This window comes from Macaca mulatta, chromosome 4, assembly GCF_049350105.2.
Source record: "Macaca mulatta isolate MMU2019108-1 chromosome 4, T2T-MMU8v2.0, whole genome shotgun sequence".
NCBI classification, from domain to species: domain Eukaryota; kingdom Metazoa; phylum Chordata; class Mammalia; order Primates; family Cercopithecidae; genus Macaca; species Macaca mulatta.
The window spans coordinates 23,266,923-23,293,355 of NC_133409.1; the positions used below are offsets into that span (position 1 = coordinate 23,266,923).

Consider the following 26,433-nt stretch of genomic DNA (forward strand, 5'->3'; position numbering starts at 1 on the left):
TCTGAATGACTTCTGGTAGGTAATGCTGGGTTAGCAATAATGCTAAGTCATATTGGAATCTCCTAGATTCTCCCTTAACTAACTTTTCAAAGTTTATGCCATATGATTATACCCCTTTTCTTATTTGGTTGCTACCAAAAATTTGCCTGGTTTTGACTTTAGGGTTCATTCCGTTAAGCACTGCTCTCCTCTGACATCTTTACTCATAAATACTTTTATTGGGCTGGGCATGGCCTGTAATCCCAGCACATTGGGAGGCCAACGTGGGAGAATTGCTTGAGCGTAGGAGTTTCAGACCAGCCTGGGCAACATAGGGAGACCTCATCTCTACAAACATATATATTTTTTAAATTAACCGGGCATGGTGCCATGCACCTGTGGTCCCAGATACTCGGGATGCTAAGGTGGGAGGATCACTACAGCCTGGGGGCTTGAGGCTGCAGTGAACCAAGATCACACCACTGCACACCAGCCTAGGCAAACAGAGTGAGACCCTATCTCAAAAACAAACAAACAATAAAAACTTTTATTGGCATAGTCACATGCATACTTTCATATATAAACATTTAAGCAAGCGTTTGTGTCCATAGAGACATATCTGAAAGGATGTTTATGAAAATGTAAACGTTTCCAAGGGCAGGCAGAATGGCAGTGTTGTCATGAGTTGTCACAGCCCGGCTGTGAATTCCAGCTCCACTTCCTACCAATGGGTCTATAAATTTGTTGTGCCATGGCTCAGTTTGGCAGTCAGATGAAGCCTAGAGATCTGTTTTAATAATGTTTTAAAATGTCTAAAATAAAGTACATGGGATTTCAAAAACAACTATATTAAAATAACATCAGAATATTTTAAAATGTGATGATAGAGTAATATACAAATCACAAGATCTAGAATCAGATCTATTAACTACTGTCATTTCAAAGCAGTGATTAGCATAAGAGATATTTGGAGAGATCTGCAGCGATTGTAATGCAAAGTAAAAATATACACTGTATATGATTTATGTTCGTGGAAAAGGCTAAAGTGCATCGAATACCACTGAAGCTCAATGCCTACATTTGCAACTGAAGAGCTACTAAATGTCAGTTAGAGGTCAGTGAAAATAAGAGTCCAGGTTTCTCATCCAGGCTCACAGACTCCATGAATTCTATACAGGGACCCCTGGTTAAGAATCCCTGAAACAACCAGTTACACAACCTTGTGCAAAAGTTACATCTCTAAACTACAGTTTTCCCACCAAAAGGGGATCATAATAGTATCTCTCTCATAAGATTAATTGTGAGGCCTAAGTGAAATAGTATATGTAAATCATTTACTACAATATCCAGCACAGTGAATATTCAACAAATAATGCTGTTATTAAGGCTGGTAGAATTGTTAATACAGTCAGCCTTCTGTATCCATGGGTTCCACATCCATGGATTCAACCAACCATGGATTGAAAATAATTAAGGGGAAAAAATTACATCTGCACTGAACCTTATACAGACCTTTTATTTTTCTTGTCATTATCCCTTAAAGAATACAAAATAACAACTATTTACATAGCATCTGTATTGTAGCGGGTATATCGTAGTGGGTATTATATGTAATCTAGAGCTGATTTAAAGTATACAGGAAGTCATATGCAAATACCACACCATTTTGTATGAGGGATTTGAGCAGCCACAGATTTTGGTATCCAAGGAAGATTCTGGAACCAATCCCCCATGGATACTGAGTGATGACTATACTTATATTTCATGTTCTTCACACTTTTAAGTATTGCATAAATTATGTATTGCTAAAATGCTACATGAATATTTGTTACTTTTACTTTTATAATCACAAAACAATAAAGTTATTTCAGTTTGAAAACAAAGCTAGCAATCCCGTTGAATAAGAAGGAACTCTAAATAGGAATCTCTGCTTTTGAAAAAATGGACAAAATTATAACAGACCCCGGTTAGAAGATTAAAACGGTTTATGATCAGTTTTAATTGACAAATATGAACAAAAAATTCCAAGTTTTTCTTTGTTTCTGTTTTGACTATTTTTATATTTAAGAACTCTTCACTCATTAGATTGCTAAGTACTAACTTACGGTCATATGCCTAGTTTCCTTCTCATTTGAATTATTTTAGAATAGCGGTTTTTTTTTTTAAATAAATACATTATAACCATGCTGTGAGGCCTCAGCTTTAGCAATGTGACTCAATTTAATTAGAATGTACATGTTGGTGACCAGTTTCACACCCAGTTCCTTGAGGATGCTCATGGAACCAGACATTCGAGGTGCAGGAGTGTAGCTGTGTCCCCTTGCTTTGTGGGGGTTTCAGGAGTTATGAATTGTACTGGTGTTTCCTTCATGTTTCAATCAATTCTATCTTTAAATGAAAGAGTGGCTTTACGTTGGAGGTCAGGACTAAGTTCCAGGATAACAGAGACCTCACAGGGCTCCTTCTCTGCTGGGCGCTGTGTCTCTGGTGCCTACTGCAGAGCCTGGCACAGTAGGTGTTTGGTAATTATTTTTTTAATGAAAGGTTTATTTTCACAGGAAACATTGAAGTTTAATCTTCCACTTTCTAGGCTGAACATTATCTAGAAATTTTCACATTGGAAGCCAGAAAGCTTTTGATCAATGTCAACTCTATGTCTCAAGTTGATGAAACCAGCTGAAAAACAAAAATTCAGATCCCACACAATAGTGAGCCACTGTTTTGATTCATTCTTTGACTGAATTGATGGATTGCTTAGGGAACATCTCAAGGGAACATGGAAATCAGAAAATCAGTTCAATACCATTGTAACTGTATGCAGTGTAAGGGGTTATGTAAGAGGAATGGAACTCACATTAAAAGCTGAACATTTGGTAAGAAATTTTATTTGTAGAAAAAAATAAATTTTTATATTATAGCTAATATTCAGATTTAGTTTTCATATCATCCCACATTAAATTGTAAAATTAGTCATTATCACATACAATGTTTAGGCATCTATATTGGTAGGTACAGATATAGATATATTGGTAGACCAGCAGTCAGCAAACTTTTCCATGGAGGGGCAGATTAGAAATATTTTAGGCTTTGCAGGCCATACAGTCTCCAGCACAACTACACAACTCTGCTGTGGACATGGCTGAGTTCCAATAAAACTTTATTCACAAAACCAGGTAGATGCCAGATTTGTTAGTTTTCTGGCCCTTGATGTAGACTGTAACTGTCCTTGCAAACTTTTCTTTAGTCTTTGGCACCACAAAACAACCATTTCCTCTACAAAGTGTGTCATTAATAAAGCTGCTTAAAGGTTGAAGCTATACACAAAATACTACAAATTTCTTTGCACTTTAAATGTGCAAACTTGTTTTCAAAGCCAATTGTAATTATTTCTACCCAGTTTTAAGTGAAGTGCCTGGCCCCTATTTGAGTTCTTGGTGGCATCTAAGGCAGTATCTATTAGTTTTGTTATAAGGATATCTGTAGCATACACACCATGCTGTGAAATATCTTCAGTTTGATAGTTTATGGTTTTCATTACTTACAAGGAATGAGTGGGTACCAATGCAAACCAGTAGCCCTGAGCTAAGATGTGAGAGAGAAGGAATGTTAAAACAGTAGCTTATAAAGAACAATGAGCTATTTGGGAAGGAAAAGCATGGGAGACAGGGAGAGCATTCTAAACTGATTTCTTACATATAGTGAACTCCAGGGGAAACCATTTTGGGTAATAACAATAATATTATCAAGTTAATTTTTCCCAGAATCATATGTCCAGATAAAAGAGACCATTATACACACAGGCTAATTTTACAGCAAAGAAGTTCTTTCCAGGTTACAGGTCTTTTTACAGCTTGGTGATGTCTCATCATGCCCATCTTCCTCAAAAATACATAGACACATATAGATGGTTATGAATATATTGGTTCATGAATGTCAAACTTAGCAGACTCCTCTAGATTTTGAGGATAAAAATTTGTGTATATAATAATAGCATAACTCAAAGTTCACTTTATTTTCAAATCTTAAGGCATTAGACAATTTAATTTTTGTAATATTAATAGTATAAAGTTTAATTTTGAAAAGGAAAAAGAACCTAGCAATGTTATTGAATGTCTCAGTTACATTTTTTCTACTACCCCATGGATTTCAAGGACTATACAGTACTGTATAGTACTTCGCATAGTAATTCAATAATAATGACCTTGTAAAGTTTTAGCATGGAATAACCCAAAACTCTGAGCCCAATGCCCATACTTCTCCATGATATTATGGAATTTAAAAGTGAATATTGAAGGCTATTTGGGAGAAGGTAGCAACTATTTATCAGGAACTAAACAGCTTATTTAGGAAAAAAAAAACATTAAACCCATAATATGATTTCTTTTTTGACAGCTGCCATTTCATAATATTCTTTACAAATAACTTACTTATCCACTTATTTCATTTTTTTTGTCTTTCCTGCCACCACCAGGTGCATGAAAAAGAAAGAAGTATAGAATTCCAATACTGATGCAGGGCAGCTCATTTTTCATTTTGTCAAGGGGTTTCCTCCTTCCCACAGCCGTGATAGTATTTCCTGATGATTGTTCATTGCTATAAATAGAAAAAGAACAGCTTCCAAGTTTATCAATAATTCATTAAGGGTGTTCCAAGAGATGTTGAATTAAAGTTGAGTCCTTCCCCTATGCAAAAGAAAGATAGCTTGCCCTTAGAAGCTTGAGTATAGGGAATGGAAGAAACAAAAAGAGTTACTACTTTGTAATGTAGCTAACAAAGTAATTAGGGGACAGGGAAGAGAATTGGGCCAAGGGTCAAGGCCTTTGGGCACTGTGTAAGCTGTCACTACAAGATCTGAGACCTAAGTGCGCTGCTAAACCTCCTAGTAGCTACTAAACCTCCTCCACCTCCACCTTCCTTAGCATCAAGATGCTTATCGTGGTACTCTATGCTTCTCTGAGGGATTGGTGTTTTAAAAATGAAATGAAATGATATATACAAAAATACTTTGAAAGCAGTAGACTGCAGCTTTGTTTGCTAAGATGATCATACCTAATTTAGAATTGTTATTCATTATGCTTTCCTGAATATTGTTTTCTTAGAATAAGAGAGAGCAAGCTCTCTGGTGTCTCTACTTAAAAGGACACCAATCCTATCAGACCATGGTCCCACCCTTATGATTTCATTTAACTTTAATTACTTCCTTAAAGGCCCTATCTCCAAGTTCAATCACACTGGGGGTTAGGCTTCAACATATGAATTTTGGAGAGACACAATTTAGTCCATAGCACCAATGATAATCTCTCATCTCAAGATATTCAATTTAATCACATCTGCAAATACTCTTTTTCCAAATATTATAATGTGTATACGCTCCAGGAATTAAGATGTGGATGTCTTTTGGTGGACCATTTTTCAGCCTACCACACCAAGGAAGCAAAGTGAATTGCTAGAGTTACTCATATATGCTCATGGGTGCTCAAACATGATTTGTGTCAATGCAGAGTAGTTGCTCAAAATTGATAAACAATGTAAACAGAATAGAAAATTATGAGGATTCCTGTGACTTATGTAATTATGCATTATTAAAAATATCTCAGTTGGGAGGCTGAGGCAGGATTGCTTGAGAACAGGAGTTTGAGGCTATAGTATGTGATGATCTCACTTGTGAATAGCCACTGCATGGACAACATAGTAAGACTTCATCTCTTAAAAAAAAAAAAAAAAAAAAAAGAGAAGAAGAAAGAAAGAAGGAAAAGAAATCTTGAAATAAACAGGCCCAAACATGGAGTCTATAAACCAGAGGTTGATTATTTGCACTGACAAAAATGTGTTCCATTCCAGATGGTTTGATTGTTCTGTTCTTTTTTTTAAATAGCCAGTTCCATAACTGCATTTGCAATTCAAATTGATTTGTGGTGAACTTTTCAGAAAGGCATCTGAGGAAGATTTTTATACCAATCTTGGCTTTAGAATTTACTCTTTGTGATGTAAAGATAACAATCACTGACATTTGTTTAACATTTAGTATGTGGCAAACACTGCACCAAGAATTTTATATCTCATCTCATTCAGTGCTCACAGTGATTCCATAGAGCAGGTGCTATTATTGTCCTTAGTTAACTGATGGGTGGCCTGAGGCTTGGAGACGTAGGGAACTTGTCCAAGACACAGCAAGGAAGAGGCAAACAGGAATGTAAATCCCTTGATTTTGATTCTAGAGCTCGTATGATGAAACACCACTTGATATTCCCTGAAAAATATCATTGCACTTCTAAAAACTTACCACAAAGAGGAATTGTTACAAGTTTACATCAGAGTCAAAGATCTTTAGTGTCACAGATTGTCATGTTACCAATTATATTAGTCAGCAGAGAAACAGAATCAACAGGAATGTGTGTGTGTGTGTGTGTATGTGTGTGTGTGTATTCAGAGAGAAAGAGTGATTGATTTTAAGGAATTGGTTCAGGCCATTGAAGGCTGACAAGTCCAAAATCTGCAAGGAAGACCAGCGGGATAGAAACCCAAGAAAGAGTTGTCTGAAGGCAGTCTAGGGGTACAATTTTCTCTTCCTGGGGGGGCCTCAGTCTTTTTTTGTTTTTAAGACCTTCAACTGATTGGGTGAGGCTCACCCCACCCACATTACGGAGGGCAATCTGCTTTACTCAAAGTCTACTGACCTAAATGTTAATCTCATTTTAAAAATACCTTCACAGAAACATCTGTTTGGTCCAATACCTAGGTACTGTGTCCCAGCCAAGTTGACTTATAAAATTAACCATAACAAGTCCGTCCCTTTTCAACTTGGCATCAATTACACATGTCTTTAAATAATACTTAATCTCTAAATAAAGACAATAATAAGATGCTATTTTTGCCTAACATGAATGACTATCCTGCATACAATTGGAAAACACACTAACCCTTGCCTTAAAGGCAGATGCAAAGTCCTTAAATGATGATGTTCACTCTTTTCCTTCATATCGTTTCATATTATGATGTAAAGTCAATGCTATATAATGTTATGTTATATAATAAGGAGACAAGGGTAGGAAGAAAACAAATATATTTGCTATATATACACACACATAAATGTGTTCATAACAAGGAAGAAATTTATGAGAATTACAGTTCTCGTTTCTGTAACTGGTCACATGGTTTCTGCTGGTATGTTCTTCCACTACGGTTTCTGTGTTCCCTTTGCCTTCAACTGGTCATGGTTATTTACCTCATGAAGTGACCCCAAACCTTCATTTCTGAAAGGTCAGGGACATTAGTAGTACTGCCTGTATTGATTTATTGTAGTTTCCATTGACTTTTATCACAGGTCATGATAATCCTAAGAGATAATCCTAAGAGATACCCTAAAGGATCTCCTCCTGAACGCCAGACAGGCTCTTCCTTACTTCCCTGGGAAAGTAGTAGTCCAGTTTCCCCTTGGTAATTGAGATCAGCCACCCAGACAGAACTGAAACTCTCTTCTTTGCCTATTGTTTCAGAAGCATGAGGAGCCCAAAGTGGCCAGACGGCAGCCTCAACTTTCCCTGCATGGAATCTTTGTTCTATCTTCTGGCAGAAGCGTTCTTCTCTCTGACCCTAAAATTTTAAGATCAACAGAGCAAAGGTTGCAGTGGCAGGAAGCAAAAATTTTGCTAGTGGCTAACAGAGCTAATAGAAAATGATGACACTTCCATTTCCACCCCTTGATTCCATTGTAATGGGGCAGGAGTCTCTGGGATCTGTTGAGCTGCTACACTACCACTTCTATAAACTCAGTATTTTTCCCTGGCTTTAAAATTCAATCTCTTACAAAATTGCTCTAGCCCAGCATGTACCTCTGTGTTTTGCAGAGGGAAAATAGATGTCTTGTGATGCAAAAGTCCAAACGGAGTGAAGGCCACTGCTCAGTGTGCCTCCCACACAAATGTAATGTCTTTTTGACTGCTGATAATAAGAAGGATGCACGGGAAGGTGACATAAATGAGCCATTGAATGGCCTTTGTTGTAATTGAGCCTATAATTAAACACTCCCACAGAGTAAGCCCCTCTGTTCCACTTCTGACTTGGCTATTATGGCCTCTCTTTTTTGCTGGAATGCAGAAAATAGAAATCTGTGTGAACAAGGATTTCTATCAGTTCATCAGACCAAGTGAAAATGTCTGTTTGTCATATAAAAGATAATGGCAGAAATCCATTTTTAGTTCCCGATTGCTGTACTCATGTGTGAAATTACCCACAGGGGAAGATATTTGCCTATAAAAGAACCCTTATTGGCCTTAGATGTGATTGGCTGCACAAAATTATACTGCCAAATGAATTGGTTTTGCAAACTAAACAGAAGACCTCATAAACCAAACTGGGATTACAGCTCAGAGCAGAGCCTTGCCCTGGGTGATGGCATAGGCACACAGAGGCAAGGGCCCTGGTTGCTACTTCTCTTTGCTTTAACAACACAATGCTTGGAGATTAAATCATTTCCCAAGTATTGAAATCTTAGCAGTGACTTGGTTTTCTGATACGAATACAGAATCCATTTGGCATTCTGACTGAGGCACTCGTTTGTTTATTTTTGTCTTGATTAAATTAACATGAATTGAGATTCAAATTCTCAAACTGGAGAAAGAATGGGAGGCAGGGGTTTGTGGGGGTCATTATTCTTAGTCTCTAAAGACAACTGATTTTGGTATCTGTCAGTAGATTATGTGACTTTCCCATATTTCATATTTTGCATTGAATGACCTAGAAGAGCAAAATATCACAATATTTAACCAGAAAGATTTAGTCCTTTTTTTTCTAACAAAAAAGGACATAAGGAAAAAAAGAAAAGAGGAGAAATAAAGGACATGAGAATAGGAGACAGAGCAGTAATTGAGGAGTTTGAAAGTATTTGAAACAGCTCTGGTCTCTTCTGGCAATTTATTTCCAGTTCAGTAAGCCCAGAAGCTGAACTTTTGCATTTTTAATGTACTTCATACTAATAAAAATGATCTTGTTAGTTTAGTGCAGAGCCAAAATTAGGAGGTCAAGCATCAACTTGTTTGTGTTGGTTTTTCCATGGAGCCAGGTCCGTCTAGTTGTCTTGGCCTGAATAGCAATTGGCTCAGGCCCAGTGGCAATAGATCAGAACCTGGCAGAGCTTTTCGTCCCAGGGTCTTACCGTTACAGGCCACAGCTTACAGCGTGCTCAGCACTGACCAACATCCTCTTGTCCTACACCAAGCAATTGTACCCAAGCTCCCGGTATGGTCCTCAGCCCTCTGAGAAGCACGGGGCTGCCAAGAGACGAGCTGTGTTATCAATGCTGAATTGTCCTCTCCCTCCCCATAAGGACACGCAGAGAGTTGGCTTCATTTCTTCTAAGATAGTTGCCAAAAGGTCCACCCTTTAATTCACATATAAAGTGGGACTCCCCTTTTAGTTATTCTTCACTATAGCAGCATTACATTGAGTGAATGATTTATTCTTAATTCACATGTTACTTTAATTTAGTCACTGATGGATCTTTAAAACTACTCTGGTACCCAGAACCTCCAAACTGGTAATCTGCTTCCAATTTAAACAGAGTTGGGCTTATTTATTCCTTCTTGATCTAGAAGTTATGGTTAGTGTGCAAGTTGATTTATTTTCATATGTGCATTTTATTTCACAGAGTAGGTTAAGTAAAGGATACTTTGTCTTACATGGCAAAGAATAAGCAGGACAGTTTTCACAAACTTAATTAAAAGTCTCATTTTTCCCAGGAATAATGTGCCTGTTGAAGTTAACAGACCAATCTCTCTATGTGGAAATTCTCCCTAGTAGCTCCTAAACCCACATTTTCTGGGTTGTGCTACGTAACATTGAGAATGACCAATCACTGCAAGGTATTTTTCTACTTACCCATGGTTGCATTGATTTTGAAGCAACTGTTAAATTTGCAGATTCCAAGACTTTACCCTCATAGATGTTTTCTACCAAAGAGTTAAAAATATGGGAAAGTTTAATTACATCTTTGTCTTTTTAAAAGAATAAACTGAATAACAACTAGAAAGGACATGGTTATTATGGCCACGTTATGGCCACATATCCTTCATATATGAGAAATGCCTTTTCATCAGAAGCAATGTCTAATAACACTTAGAAATATCCTTGTATTCATTTCTGTGCAGCCTCCTTATGCAGTTCATGGACCAGTTTTAACTCTTGCCATTATCATGTTTCCAAGTAGTATGCCTGTTTCAATGGCAGGCTCATATCCAATAGAGCCTCAAAAGGTAACATGTCTTTTGAAGTTTAACAGTAATAGCACCCTTGAGCTATGGTGTGAAATATTTGGTGTTTGCTTCCTTCACTCATCATAGATAGCCTTGGGAACATCTGAGGGCTTGAAAGCATTGGCCTTCGCTCATGTGTGGTACATGAGCAGCCATCGGGGCAGTGTTCTCTCAGGCTACTCACTGTGCTCAAGGAAAGCAAGCATTCATTATAGGAATGCAATTTCAGAAGGCAGATGGTATCAGGTCAGCAAAAGGGGCCTGTAGTGTGTGTGTGTGTGTGTGTGTGTGTGTGTGTGTGTGAGAGAGAGAGAGAGAGAGTGAGAAAGAGAGAGTATTTTTTTAAAGAGACAGCTTGTGTATAGTGTAGTGGCAGGTATAGTGTAGTGGCAGGACCATAGCTCACTGCAGCCTCAAACTCCTGCCTCAGCCTCCTGAGTAGCTAGGACTACAGGCATGCATCACCACACCAGGCTAGGAGCCTTGAAAAAGCTACACAGAGACATATGCTTAAAGGGACTCTTTAAGGTACACTTCCCAGGGATAAAGGAAAAACCCAGGCCCACCATATAGAAGTGGTTGGTACATATATGCAACAAAAGTAAAGCTGAAACCCAGAGTCCACTTTGCGCCTCTCTAGGGATCACTCATGTTCTCCTCTGCTGACCTCTGCCATGTTTTCAGTCAAGCTAGAGAAAGAAAGTTGCCATTGAAGCATTGCCCTCTTCTTCACATAGTCTAGTTGATGTATTTATAAATGGACTTTGAAATGACTTTCAAACCACACGATTTTCTACTTGTATAGATTTAGGTTTATTAAAATTTGACTTAGAAGTTAAATGCCAAAAGTAAAATGAAAATTTGGTCTGTGATGTGCTGAATGCCACAGGAACTAAATAGCAATCAAACTGACAGGCCAGCTTTCTTTCTAAGAGCTAGGTTTAACTCTGGTTGGAAGTTAAAGAGCTTTGTACAGGCTTATTATCCATCCTCCAAGCCACCTCATCCTGTATAATAGCTTGTGTCTCAGTCAGATTGTTTTAAGCAGCACTCAGGGATTTTCAGTATGTACAGTGAGTGCCTTCTGACCTGTGTTCTCAAAGAGACTCATGAAGGTGAAAAAGACAGCAGCAAAGTACACAGCGTCTGCAATATGGTCGTGTTCATACAGGAGTTATCCTTTCTCAGATTCTTAAGGATTCCAGTTAGATAAAATGCAGGAAAAAGTGTGTCTGCAGCACAGAAAAAACAGCATATTCTGATGGCTACAGTTTGCAAAGGGAAAGCCCTCCAAGTACACTTTGGACAGCAAGCAGCCCCGGCTCTCCAATGGAGACAGCCAGCCTCTGCCTGAGCTTCCCTTACCTGTAACTCAGAGACAGCTTTCAGTCCTCATGTAGCATTCCAGAGAAGTTCCTGTTCTCGTTACTTGGGGAGGTAGAAATAAGTATTTATTTGCAGTTAGTAAGTTAAGGAGCCTAGATTGCGCAATACTTTTGTCTGATTGATTGATTTTTGAAATGAATGCTCTACCAGAAAAGTGCACCATCCAGAATAGAGGGTCATTCTATTAGGTATCCCTGATTCAATTTTCTTTTTCAAGTTAAGTTAAAAAGAGGGAAAAATAAAACTTTTTTTTTACTTTTATTTTTTAAGAAGCAAACCTTTCTCTCAACATTTATAACATTCAACATTTATCCGGGTTAATCATAATGCTTGCTTGACTGCTGTCTTTTGGGGCTTGTATCTAAAATGAAAAATTTCTCTACCATTTATTAATAAAGCCTCTTGGGTGACTTCCAAGATACTTCCATCATATAAAATCCCATGCTCTCTATCTTTGGAGCTATTTTTTGACTGAATTCCATATGAATTAAATAGAAGTGCATTAAAAATAAACTATGTGTTATTATGCTAAAGCTATGTCCCAAGAAAACAATTCTGTAATGAATTTCTCACTCAACCTGATGGTTCCATGTCCAAAAAAGGGATGATCCTTTAAGCAGTACATTAAAGTATCATTTCTTACAATGGTGAGGGCATTAGCTTTACAAAATTTAACAGTATATTCTTTGTCATACTGATCAAGTCTAAAATCATAAATGGAGAGGAATCCAATCCTTCTACCTGGATACTCTGTATTCAGTCCTTTCCTGTCTCTGCCACTACATTATTTCAATTGCCAAATCCTGCCCACCCCAAGTTTATGACATCTCTATGCCAGTCCGCTGATCAGCTGCCCTGAGTCTTCGATCCAGACTCTGGCTTTCTTCATTGTCTCTTCCAATTCATCGTCCTATCACACTCCTCTGACTGACCCCAGGTTCGAAGATGATTTTTGGAGTCAATGATTGTAGATTCATACTAGGACTTCCTTCTTAACGGGTTTTTGTTGAGCATTTTATGTACTAGAAAGGCATTGCATTATCTAGTTGAAAGCTAAAATGTTTGAGCTACTCCACTGGTACAGGCTGATTTTTTTATTATGTTTCTTTCTTTAGTCTGAAACTTCCCCATTATTCATTCAAGATAAAAAAAGAAATAGCAGATAATATTTAGTAGATGTCTACATGGTGCCAAGCTCTGTACTTGGCATTGGTCAAACAAGACACAACCTCGTAATCCAGAGACTACTGAAAAAAGACAATTTAGGCCAGGCGCGGTGGCTCACGCCTGTAATCCTAACACTTTGGGAGGCCAAGGCAGGCAGACAGCTTGAGCCCAAGAATTTGAGACCAGTCTGAGCAACATGGCAAAGCCCTTGTCTCTACAAAAAATACAAAAATTAGCCAGGCATGGTGGCAGGTGCCTGTAGTCCCAGCTACTCGGGAAGCTGAGGTGGGAGGATCACATGATCCCAGAAGGTTGATGCTGCAGTAAACCATGATTGTGCCACTGCATCCAGCCTGGGTGACAGAGGTGAAACCCTGTCTTAAGAAAAAAGAAAAAAAAGACCATTTAATCAATGATTATATCAGATTATTATAAGATATATCAGTATTACTATGATAAAATAAGTGCTATAGTAATAACAAAAAAAAATAAGAATGAAGCTAATGTGAATTGAATGTTTGCAGCAAGATAGAAACTGTGATAAGTGTTCTACATGCCTTATCGAATCTAATCTTTTAACCACCCTATAATAGGTGTGCTTTACTGCTAAGGAAGCTTGGACCTGGAAAGGTTAAGAAATGTGTCCAGAATTGAAGCTAGAAGGTGGTAGAGCTGAGATCTGAAGCCAGCTTGGTGGTTAGAATGCAGGGATAACTATAAAGTGCTCATTCGTCGTCTCTCTACCTCCATATGCTGCAGTAGAGGCAGGTTCACACCTAAGACCCTTTGCTTGAAACTAGAGACGTATGGGTAGAGTTTTGAAAGTGAAAGTAATTAATAAAATATTTGAAGTGATGGTAATGTTAGGAACAGACCTATTTCATTCACCGAAGTTTCAGGTAAAGGGTGAAGCTCCTGAATATAGAATTTCAGGAAGCAAGTTTGAGTGTAAATAGGTTTTCTGAGATCATACATGACTGTACCGTTAGTGGTCTTCTTTTTCTACCATTTTATTTTACAAATTTATGAATCAAAGAATAAGGCACATTTATTTTCATTGGGAAAAGTGAATTATGTCAAGTTAATTAAATGAAGCTGTTACAAGCTGAGTCTAGTACATAAATCCATCTGAAGTAGGGTTATCATATGGTTTCAATGTGAAAAATAAAGGAATTGAGGGACAGGGTGTGGAATGCTCTAGAAAGAAAATCAGAAAAGCATCTTTAGTCTTAGCTCCCTTGCTGCTGCAAAAAGAAAGAAAGAAAACAACACTGTAGCAGGGACGTTTAGTTGCAGGGATACCTTTTTTTATGAGCCATTTTCAAGACTTCCTTTCCTATTATTGAACTACAATTAGAGCCATCTTTTAGCTTTTTATTATAGCCTTGTAACTTACTTCATAGGATCTCTGGGTCATTTTCCTGTCTTCCTTTCTTCCAACTTCCAATTAATTTTTGTCTTTTTAGCAGTTTTTAGTTCTTTCAGTATTAGCATTAAAAAGGACAATAAAATTGATGCCTTTTTCCCCATGGACACAGGATGTGGTCAAGACTGGGTTATTAGCTATTGACTGAAATGAGATTTGGCATGCTGTACGTGCATTGTGTTGTTTTTGTCTATCTGTACCTGTTTGGCCACTGAGACAATTAAGTCCTAAATGGTAGGGATCAACATATATTTTTCATTTCTCTTTCCCCAGTACACAGTTCAGTGTCTGATATAGAGAAGGCATATAAGAAACTATTCATTTAATGAAGGAGTGAATGAATGAATGAATGAATGAAACACAAGAAATGGCAATACTCACATTGTTACCATACTCTTTCCCCAGTAACTACTGAAGTAACTACTTCCAGTGTAACTACTCAAGAAGGTCCAGACGTCATAAGTTTCCACAAACATACGTAAATTCTTGCGACTTGTATAAACCAGTATGCTCTCTCCCTCTCCCCCCAAACTCTCTGAATTGTCAAGCAAGTAGATTAGGAAGCAGAATGTTGTATATACAGCCCTGTTTGGTTTTGTTTATAGATCAGTGGGTCAGGAATGGAATGTTATACTATTTCTTTCTGTCCGAGGATAATCTAATCTTGCAAAGATATTTACCAAAGTCAATAACAATTCCTACTAGGAAGACAAATAGTGTCTGAATTGGATTAAGGTGTAACGAGAGTGCCCTGATGCAGCCGTCAGTGAGCCATTCATTGTTTATGGCTTCATTACAACCCTAAAGGGGATATCTGTATTTCTCTAAGTTTAATGAAGCCACAAACAACCAACTTTTTATTGAGTGATATTGGAGATTTTTTGCTTTTAACTTGATGCATTTTAAGTTGTGCTTAACTAGTTCTCGCACCGTACCAGATCCTCAGATTGGCACTTTAGAGACCATTAGCGAAGTGTTCCTCTGTGTTAGCCACAGGGTCTAGGAAAGATAAGGGGAATCAATGGGACCAAGCCAGTTTAGGATGAGAAAATTCATTCTCCATCAAGGGTATTGGCCAACTCATCACGCTGCCTGTTCTGAGAGGAAGCAGTTCTGCTCACATCTCTCTATGCCTCATTAATGTGTCAGTGGTTCTGCCCTGGCTGTCAAATGACTTTACTGTTGTGTTTTTTTAGTTTTCAGGACTTTATCTCCTGTCTTTCTTCACCATCCTCATTGGGCTGGTGCTCTACTCCTCCACCTCCACCTACATAGCCCAGGACCCCCGAGTGTATAAGCAGTTCCGCAATCCTTCAGGACCTGTTGTGGACTTACCGACCACAGCTCAGGTGGAACCCTCAGTCACCTACACCAGCCTGGGCCAGGAGACCGAAGAGGAGCCTCATGTTCGTGTGGCCTAGGGTGAGGCCCGCCCTGCCCACTGAGGCCAACTCATTGGCCATGTTTTTGCCCATCATCTCTGTATTGTACATAGAGAAAGGTATTTACTAGGTGCAGTTTACACAGGTGGACTGCAAGGTAGCAAATCCTCTGAAAGCTTGTGAAAGGAGCAAGCTCAACATCACTGGAGACACAGGCTCTAATCCACCTGACTCGGAAAGATGCCTAGCTAATGTGTATCCTGATCACAACTCCCCTGCGTTCATTACTGTGAAAACCTTTGAATCAAAAGCAAGTATTATTGTTATTATGATTTGTATTATTATTATTGTTACTGTTATCACACCAACTTTCAGGAGGATGTTTTGTACTCCTGATGGAAACTATTGCCAGACCCACATGTAGTCAACATAAACCCCACTTTTCTATGGCAATTCACTTTTTAAGAGTCATACTTTATTTTTTTGCACAGACTATATGAGTGATGCATGCCACAGGAGCTCCACCCCTGAGAAGTTTCCTTATCCTAGGGACCTGGTGGCTCATGGTTTCCTCTGTTACCTGTTGGATTGCCTGCTCAATAAGTATTTTGTGCTGTGACCTTTGTAGGGAGGGGCAACTGACCATATAATTCTCTATTCTAGGAATAGATATAAAAGAAACATTTTAGCCTTTTTATATTTTGATCTCTGATTACTCCAGGCCATTGCCTTTCTGTTGTGCCACATGATTCTGCTAATCAAGTCCCTGTAATAACAAGATAAGGACTGTTCCATTTCTGTGGCTTTTGGGAGCCCCCAGAAATAATATCATTTGTGTTTAGGGCAATATATAATTATAAAATCTTTCTGCCCCTCCCTGTAGCCTCTCTTCAAAAACTATCTTTTCTTTTTTTTCTAGATTTCCTTAGTGATAATATGGAAATTAATCAAGGCGCTGGAAAAAGCCATGGTTCTCTGCCCTTTTAATTCTGTGACACCTTTTTAAAAATACACCAGCATGGAAATTACCTTTATTGTGGAAAATCATTGGTTGTGCCACCTCCTAACAAAGTCAAGGTGCTGATGTGGAGCAGTCTTTGAAAATGGCTTAATTGATCTGGCCACTTTGCAGTGGTAACGAAGTCATCATTGAAAAAGTCTGGCATTTTGGTCATATTTGGCATCCATTCAATAACAGGTATATTGACACAACATTCTTATGGACACAGAGAATACTGCAGGATCCTGATAAGACTATGAATGATATGTCACTAGTCTAATCTGTTGCCCTTAAAATAGCCCCTTTTTCAAACACAGGAAATTAAGAAACACCACAGACCTCTATTATTTAGAAAAGATTCTATGTGTCAGTATGTAACGTACTCTTTTAGTTTGGCTGACTTCAATACCGTTCAAAAAGATCCTCAATGGAGTTACAGGGTTTATAGGGGAAAAATACATGTTTATGAGACATTGGGCAATTTAAATCAATGTATGTTACACAAGCAAGCAAAGCAAAACACCAGTGGGGTCTCTGGAAAGTAAAAGGACAGACTACAGTAGAAGGACTGATCCCAGAGTGCCTGTGCAAGGCCTAAATCTGGCAGGCAAAAGCATCCCACACTGTCAGCACCCACATTGCCTTTTTGCCTGCCTTCTACACTGGGTGAGTGGACTTACCCTTGGAGATGGAGAAGAAAAATTCTCTTCTCTGATATTCAGATGTAATGGTCATCTCAGTTCAGCCCCCTAGGAAACATGTTTTATTTTCCGTGGGGAAAGTATCAGCGTTAAAGCTCTATCAAATCAAAACAACTGTGCCAACATCATCGCTCTGCTACCTTTCAACCAATTAAATACCTTTCTCTGAATATTTTGTCCATTCAGATCCGAAGACCTTTAAAGACTGTGGTTTTATTTTTGTGTTTACATTCCTTTGATTTGAATAATTTGCTTGATTTATTGCATTTTTAGTATTTATTTTAAGCCAGATGTTTTCGTCTTTGATTCATTTTTATGACATTGATTTGTAGACACTTAGTAAAGTCTTATGAGAAGCAAGTGGATGAAATTATTTCCAAGTCCACTCAGTAGACTGAAGTTTTTTAAAAATATAAATTTCCAAAAAGTTTGCAATCAACAGATGGCTAAAGGTTGCCATCTGAATTATTTTATAGGATATTTTAATTGACTCCATTGTATGGAAACCAAGTGTGAATGTTAAAATGAATTCGCTGTATACCCTTTATCATTCAGTGTCCTTGTACTGAGACTTTCATGTCCCTGGGTGACCTCAATGTGTTGGTTTGTCTCCATTTAGAAAGGCTGATAATATATTGAATTGTTCAAGATCAGGAGTTCCAGACTGACCCTTCAGGAAAAAAAAAAAAAAAAAAAAAAATTGCAAAGAACAAATTCTTTTTCTGTGTAAAAAACATTGATCCTTTGGGAATGGGGTGGGAAATGGGAGTAGGACAACATTAACTTTAGCTGTTTTAGTTTCTGAGATTTCATAACCTCAGTAGACACCAGCAAAAATTTCAGTTTTTCAGTCCACAATCAATCTCTCCTCAATGAGTAAGACTTTAGCAATTTGTGCAGAATTTGATCGGGTAAAAGCAAACTACAATTCTCCTAAACCCTGCTAGAGATTAAGTGGTGGTTCTCACTTCCTCAATGAAAACTTGCACTGGGGACAGCGCTTGCCTTGGTCAGACCTTCCCACATCTACAGACTCTCAAATACATGACCAGGTGACCAAGCAATGGAAAAATTTGCACCACCATGTCCCATGAAATTGTTTCAATGTTTAGTTTAGATATTGCTAACTTGTGCTATTAACCTTTTGACAAGCGTGTAGTATTGTTTGTTTTGGGTTTCTTTTTGATTTATAACTATTTAGTAGTCCCCAGCTAGCTACCAGTACAGATTTTACCCCATGGGTAGGATTCTATTGTTAAGCCACATAACAAAGCACACTAATTCTGACAACACTGCAGATGGAAAATACGAACCAAAAAAAATTTACACCGATAAGTTCAACAAACTGTCCATTTTTGATATTTGCATGCTCCCCTATGGACTGGCTGTGGCAATGTCATGCCTGTATAATGTTTTCAAATAAAAATAAATGCTTTATGAAAGCACCGAATTCTTGGTTTTCTTTTGTGTTTGTCTGCACTATGACAACCATGGAAACAGCTCCCTTGGGATGCTAGAAATAGCAACAAAAGTAGATGGCTGGGTACATGTCAAAATAAAAACCAGAAAGAAAATATTTCCAAATTAGGAAGGGCACAATTGGTCTCAGAACTATCGTTTCAAAAGCCAAATTAAACATGTTCATAGTTTGCAAAGTTAATTATTTACCTGGGTACATAAGAACTCTCTGGGTCTTCAAGCCCACATTTAAAACACATGTAAGACAATATAAATCTACCCCCAAGAAACGGTTCCTCATAAAGAAGAAAGTTCTGTGTATGCTGGCCTTGGCACACAACAGACTTAACGGATGAGCATTCTTCCAGTGTAATGTTTATGAAGCAGAGATTGCTCATATTTCTGCTCAGAACTTACACAGCATCTTATAATCATCCCTCCTCCACTAACTGCTGTCACTTTGCAACCCCATAAGTACCTAGATTGTAAATACATTTACATGTTCTTGTCAATTTTTGCAATCAGACCTCAAAAATTAAATAAGCCAAGAAGACTGTGTGTCTGAGTTATATATTAAGATTAATATTTAAAGAAAACATTCATTTTTCAGGAAAAAAGGAATTGTAGCACACTAAGTGCTTTATAAAGTGCTCTCAGGTTGAGATCCATCATGAGCTGCTTTTATAAAGAGTTGGAATAGCATGCACTTAACATAAATAATTTGCTTGAGAAGTGTGACACTCAGTTTAAATAAGTTTTTTCCTTGAAAAAATGTAAATCTTTCTCTAAAGTATTGTTTACTTCCATTTAGTAAGCTCTTTGATCAAAGACGAAATAAAGTTGAACTTCAGCCTAGCCTCTGTCCAAATGTCCGGCAATTCCAATTGATGGGGGCTCAGATCATATATACAATAAATGTATGTCATGTTTCCCCAATGAATTAAGATTTGTTTTCTTAAGAGAAAGAACTGGGTTTTCTAAAGAACTTGAAAGTTCTTGCAATAGTAAGATAAGGAAGCACTTGAGTGATTCTCATGACTATTAGCATGAGAGAAAAATAGAAACAAGTAAAATTCAGCAGGAAGGCTGTAAATTATTGTCTTGATGTTCCACAAGAAAACAAATCGTAATGTCTAAAATAACAGGAGCTGAAATTAGATCCAGTTTATATATTTTCAGTGCCCAGCAAAATACCTTGCACATGGAAGACACTCATACATCTTGTTTTAAAGGAATCAAGCTTCTAAACCATAAATATAAACTACAAGGGTAAGAATTCTATTACAAAATGTTCCTTTCTTCTTCTATTACTCTTGAGTACTTTGTTTTTCTGTAAAATTCCTGCATCTTGGAAAGGAAGAAATCACCATGTCCACTTAAATGCACCCTTCTAGGGAATTTTTTACAATCGCTTACAATATTTGGCCCTTCAAATTCAGGCCCAAGGTATGAAATAGCAAAGCAAAGTTTTGTTTTGTTTTCTCCTGCAAATAGTGTTTTGAATTTATAATATTCCTTCTTAGTATATACACTGATCTTTCTTTTTTCCTTCTTTTCTTCCTTTTTTCCTTGATTTCTTCTCTTTTTCTTTTGTTTATTTTTCTGTCTTTCTTTTTTCTGCAAGCATAAACAGAGGGTTCACTGTGAGCCACCTGCTAGGCAGGTCCTTTCATTGTCTATGTGGTAAAAAAAAAAAAAAAAAAAGGAAAAGAAAAAACATTTAATTCAAAAAAATTGTAATACAGTTGAAAAGCCCTTCCCCTACCAGATGGCCTTTCATCAGTGCCTGAAAGGACAAACCACTGTGCATCACTTTTCAGACAGCCAGACAAGTTGCCTCCAAACACCACTGCAGCCTGATTAACAAGGAAAGCTAATGATCAGGGTGGAGGTCTCTGCGAATAGGCTCTAAGACTAGGGCCATCCATCTGGATGGACAAAGGCCTGGTGTGGACAAAACTAAAATCTGTAAAAGCATGCAAATGAGCTTGTTCACTGAGCCTCAGCATTAGAGCTGGGACCAATCCCATAACGCTTGAAGAATAATTTCAGGACAGATAAAGGTAAATATTACTTTACACAATGGAGAATAATCTTCCTGAACTCACTGCCTCATACTGCTGGTATAGGTTAAAAACGTAAATGTTAGGTCACATAATAGATGACAGAGCTACAAGGGGACATTGAGTAAGCTGAGTATGCAATTCATTATCCAATGGTTGACACTTTCAAAAGTGAAAGTAGGCACTTAATAATGATGCCTGGACAACAGGTGTAGACCTGGTCCATCCCGGATGAGCCTGCCTGTGTGGTCACTGGCTTTAAGAAATGCACTGGTCCTGCCCTCCCCCTGGGAGGCCAGCAGCATGGCGGATTGCTGCATCTTCCTGGCACTAGCTGCCACTGTCTGCGGCAGAACAGCGGGGTGGAGGCAACCACCTGCTCACAATGGTAAGGGTGTTTGTAGATTCTTAGTGCTGGAGGGCAGCACGCTGGCCTCAGCTGGACTGTTCAGACCTCCTTCTTTGAATCATCTATGGCCAGGGTTGGTAGAGCAATGAGAGGAGTTCCAGTGGTGGTATCTCAAGCATCTTCCCCGCTGTTTCATTGCTAAATGTGTAAAAATGTAAAAAAGCAAGAAAGAAACAGGTGACCCTAAAAGAGGCAGTACTGCTGGAATTATTTAAAATTATTCATAAATTACAGTAGAAGCCTACACGCCCATCCCTTTCAAGAAATGCTGATGACAAATAAATGCCTGCATGAATGAATGCATAGCTCTCATGAGAGGAAGAAATAGATTCCCAGGCACTGAAGAGTAGATGACTATGGCAGTCGATCAAAACCATCATTCACTCAACTTTTTCCCAGCAGGGTCCACAAATACCAGTTCTGGAACTTTGGGCTAGTAGGTTGAAACATGGGGCGATAATGTCTGTTCTTGTGCAAAGTTGGATCTCGTTAATGCTTTTCTTGGCCTTGTCTTTATAGGCAGGGAGAATTACTTCCATAGCACCTGAAGAGGTTTGATAAATTTTAAGTAACAGTAATAATTGCAGTTTCACAGATGGTTGGCCACTTGCCAATTTCACAGCAAACTAGTAAAGCACTAAGAAAATCTACTTGCTCTTAAAATGACTACTATTCTAAATGAAATTACTAAAGAGAGAGGAAATAAGCTAATCACTGGAATAATCAAAACAGTGTCATTATGGGACTCCCTGTGAGCTTTTGTTTGAATTCTCTAATGTGGTTTTTGGCATTAAATAGGATTTTAAACGCTAAATAGGTCACACTTGCATACAAATGGTTGAGTGAATCACATAACTGCTTTATGTTCCCCAAGATTCTGCTTCTCAGGCTGCGTTTTAATTAAAAGGAAAATTGTCAGGGATAGAGGATAACGCAACGCGGGGAATTTGGTATCCTTAGTTGAAGACTAAGACTTCACTTTTTATTTGCTTTTCAATTCACAGTCATGATTTCCAAACAACATGAAATTCATTTCATTTTAGTCACAAGTTTAGACACAGAATTTGAAAGCTAGAGGAATTGGAGATCATTTTGTTGACAAATCTCAAGTCCAGTCATTTCATGGCATGTGTGAAGATGGCTTAGCTAGAAAGAGAGATGTTTAGCCTTGAGAAGCAAAAGCCTTATCCACTACTGGCAAAATTCTGCGGATAACACAATAGTGTGTAAGTCCTTCGTTAGGAAGGCTGCTCTGTGATCACTAGAAATGAAGATCAGAGAGCAGAATGTAGATCCTTCCCACTAAGCGGCCCAGAGCAGCTTCTCAGGCACTTGGATAAGAGGTCCTTAGGAGGATCCCTGTTGCCAACCAACTTTTAAGTATAATCCCAAAGAAAGAAGAAAGAAAAAACATGTGGTTCATGCCCATGGTGAATTGCTTTTGTCCTTCTGGATTGAGTCCTTCTAGGAAAATTTGCAGGTGGGGAATTGTCCCGCTGCTATTCCTACTCAACACACAAGTGTCAGAGGGGTCGTTGGCACTGGCCTTGCCCATGTGACTCCCCAAACCAGACATGCTGCTAGAGCTGCAACTGTCCATCTGTAACTACCGAAGCCGGGGTTGAGAGCCCACTGCTTCCATGGGGATTTCTCATCCCTAAACGTGCACTAGCTGCCACTCACTATATTCGCCAATGGCCTGTATCAGGTCAGCATCACTTGTGAGGCTGCTGCCCTTAGAAAAAAATTTGGCTGCCACTGAATGAAAACCAAACTTCACTGTAAGGTGAAGGAGTGTCTATTTTCCTCCTGAGCCACATGAACCACTCAGTCAAGTGGTAAGGATGTGGGGAGATGAAAATCATCGAGCAAGAGGTCAAGATCATTGCAGCTTTGAAATTTTAAAAGCAACAGCTGTCCCTACCTGTCCTGAGAAGTACACCAGAGTCTCTTTACAACCCTCTAAACAGGAGCACTATAGGGCCACTGCCTCCTACTCTTGGGTTAGAGAGGTGCTTTTTGTTTTCTTTTGTTGTTGTTGTTGTTTTGTGTGTGTGTGTGTGTGTGTGTTTGGTAAAAACACCCTTCCAACAATTTCCCTTGTAGTTGGTTGAATGGCTTCCTTTGGTCTGTAATGTTTCTGTAACATAATCTCTTTTCCTTGACTTTTGACATTGTAAAGAAATAGACTTTTATGTACTAATGCAATTTTCATTATTTCCATTATCATGATAAAGTAGAGTATCTTCTTCTGGCTACAGCGTAATTCCCATCTATTTCTAATGCCATTGCAGTAGCATCTGCTTTCTGGCACCTTCATATGATTTGTGTCTATTCTTCCTAAAATGACTGACCCAGCTTCACTGCAGCAGTCCACATTTGCTGTCATCTTCTCAGCTTGGCCTTTCTACTTCACTAGTTCATTCATGGCGACAGCTTCTTTGAGCATTTCAAGAAAATAGTTTTCTTTACTTTAGAACTAATTGTAACCATCTTTGATCTTTTATCTTAAAATTCATTTAAGAAAAGGAGAAAACTCCACTGAGCATGAATATATCTCAGATATTGTCTCTAGGCTTTATGAGCATTTGTTTTAAAAATTGAATCAAATTAGCTTTTTTAACATCATGCTGCAGCCAGGCACAGTGGCTCATGCCTGTAATCCCAGCATTTTGGGAGGCTGAGGCAGGTGGATCACAAGGTCAGGAGTTTGAGACCAGCCTGACCAACATGGTGAAACCCCGTCTCTACTAAAAATACAAAAATTAGCCAGGCGTGGTGGTACCTGCCTGTAATCCCAGCTACTCAGGAGGCTGAGGCAGAGAACTGCTTGAACCCAGGAGGCGGAGGTTGCAGTGAGCCGAGATTATGCCACTGCACTCCAGCCACCTGGGCAACACAGCGAGACTCTGTCTCAAAAAAAAAAAAATCACACTGTATATTCATTAAATGAAAACACTCTGGCTCCTGAATGACAATATTTTAAAACCAAATCATGGCCTTAAAAGATTAAAAATTACTATTTTTTTCAATGTCCTTACCTGTCAACACTATAAGATTCCCACATTAGCAGAATACTGTGAAATATGTTACTGATAGTGAAGTTGGCACATGCCATCTGTCCAGAAAATGGACATTATTTTCTTCAATGGAATCATTAGCTATTTTAATTTACCTTTCTCTTATATTTTTACTTCCAACATTTCAAAAAAAATTATTATATTACTTTTTAATTCATCCAAAGAAATATTCTTGAGGGGAAATTATGACCAGGTGGAATAATGTAGAGACTATAATATATAGCAAGTAATTCCAACTTGTATGCTATCTTGATTACAATGAACTGAAAGTTTTCCCTTTTTCTTATATGCTTTAATCATTAGAAGAACGAAATTATAAATAAAAACGTTAATTTTAACAATGAAGATCCAAGAAGTTAATAAGGTTAGGCCCCAAAACCAACCTAAATAGGAGTTTTGGTTAAAGTGAGATACTTTCCACCAATCCAGGTTCTGTCCATGACTGGCTGACTTGCAGGAAGTGAACAGGGGTAAACAGGGATCCTGACAGACTTAGTTCAGCTCACATGTTCAGCTGTGTGGTAAAACAGGCGCCAGCAAAGTCATGTGCCATGCCTCCCATGGAGGCAAACTCAAGATGATGGGAAGAGAATCCAGGTTAATCGCGATAACCTGGGGCACCTTCTATTAGCCCATAATTACCCCTGATAGTGTTCCTGTTTGGAGTTTCCATAAGGAAATCCAAAACCTATCTCTACGTGTGGACTTGAGACCACCTTTAAGCTACTTGCTTACAGATTAAGTCCTATTTGAGTTATGAACACTAGGTGAAGATTTCCTCCAAGGAAGGAAATTCGAAAATTCTTCCACCTCTACTCCTCTATAACTTGATCCAGTAACAAGGTCTATTTTTACTTTAAAGAGATGTGTTTCTCTTCATGTTCTTCACTTGAACATCTCATTCCAGCTGTCAGTCTCCAGCAAAGATGTCAACTCAGGGCGCCAAGATTTCTCTGCGAAGCACAAGACCAACTAATAACAAGACCAAAGGCATTGATTTGGCCCAGCATCCCGTGGTTCAGAATCAGATGAATGCCTGAGAACAAAGCAGTCAGGTTACATTCCTCCCTCCTGAATGTAACTCTGAGAGCTGTGCTTAGGGTGATGAAATGCTCTTTTCAGTTGAGCAAATGAAATCCCTGGAACATGCCAAACCTAACGTTTCCATTTGCATCTCTAAAGAAAACCCAGTTGCTTCCTTTATAAAATCAAGCCCTGGTCCTCTGATATTGACAATTGACAATGGAGACCGTCCTGTCACTTGGGGGATAATGTGGAGCTGCAGTCATTATTGCAAGATGTTCGAGGTGAGGGTGAACCTCGCCCTCGGCGTCAGACCTCAAGATGTCTATCTCTTAGATACTCTTTGCTTACTGCCAGTCTTGGAGAATCCTGGTTCAAATTTTCAGCGAGTGCATTTTTTGAAATCTATTATAGATTTCTGTGTAGTTGCAGCTATAACCAGTATCATTTATTCTACTGTGTGCTAAGCACTGGGTTAAGCATTGTGGAGATTGTCTCATTTACAAAGAAACCCTAGTTGGGGGGGGGATTTGAACTTGTACCCCATTTTTATTGATGAGTTAACGGAGGCACAGATGGGTTCCACAAAATGGCCAAGGTTACACAGCTAGCCAGTGATGAGGCCAGGATTCCAACCCAAGCATGTCTGACTGCAAAGACAACAGAGTATGCTCTATACAAAATGTCTGATGATAGCTGAGAAAAGGGTTTAATTTGACAAAATCTTTGAGGAGTTATCCACAAAAACACAGTGATAAGAAGTGTGTACAAGAGGAATGAAGTGAATGAATTCAAGTCAAAAGTCAGTTATGTTAAAATGATTAAATCAGCTAGTGAAGAAACCTATGCCAACTATGTTAACAGCTCACCGTTGATATGGGAAATGGGTGACTGGAAAACTCCTTTTCGTGTGGTACCAACAAAAACAGCTGGTCTGAAGAAAATAAAAGAAAACAACAAACAATTTATTGGCCAACAGAAAAAAAATTAACTCTAGAAGTAGGAAGATATAGTCAGGAGTGACATCCCTGCCTCCTTCAACAGGTCCCATTTCTTCCTGCTGAGGCGGCATTGTGACCTTCCCCAGCCCCCACATCTTATCTGCACCT

The 26,433-nt window shown here is 38.5% G+C and overlaps 1 protein-coding gene across 2 annotated transcripts in view; it reads left to right on the forward strand.

Annotated features, from left to right (window-relative positions):
* SLC35F1 (solute carrier family 35 member F1) overlaps positions 1 to 18,733 on the forward strand; it is a 398,879-nt gene extending 380,146 nt beyond the window's left edge. The window contains exons 8-9 of one of the 2 annotated variants that reach the window (XM_015137311.3): positions 15,405 to 15,630; positions 16,510 to 18,733. In XM_015137311.3, coding sequence (XP_014992797.1) covers positions 15,405 to 15,629 — 225 coding nt within the window. In that variant the 3' untranslated portion in view covers position 15,630; positions 16,510 to 18,733. Of the gene's footprint in view, positions 1 to 15,404 lie in introns of both variants that reach the window. The other variant, NM_001266534.1, reaches the window with a different exon arrangement.
* The last annotated feature ends 7,700 nt before the right edge of the window (positions 18,734 to 26,433 follow it).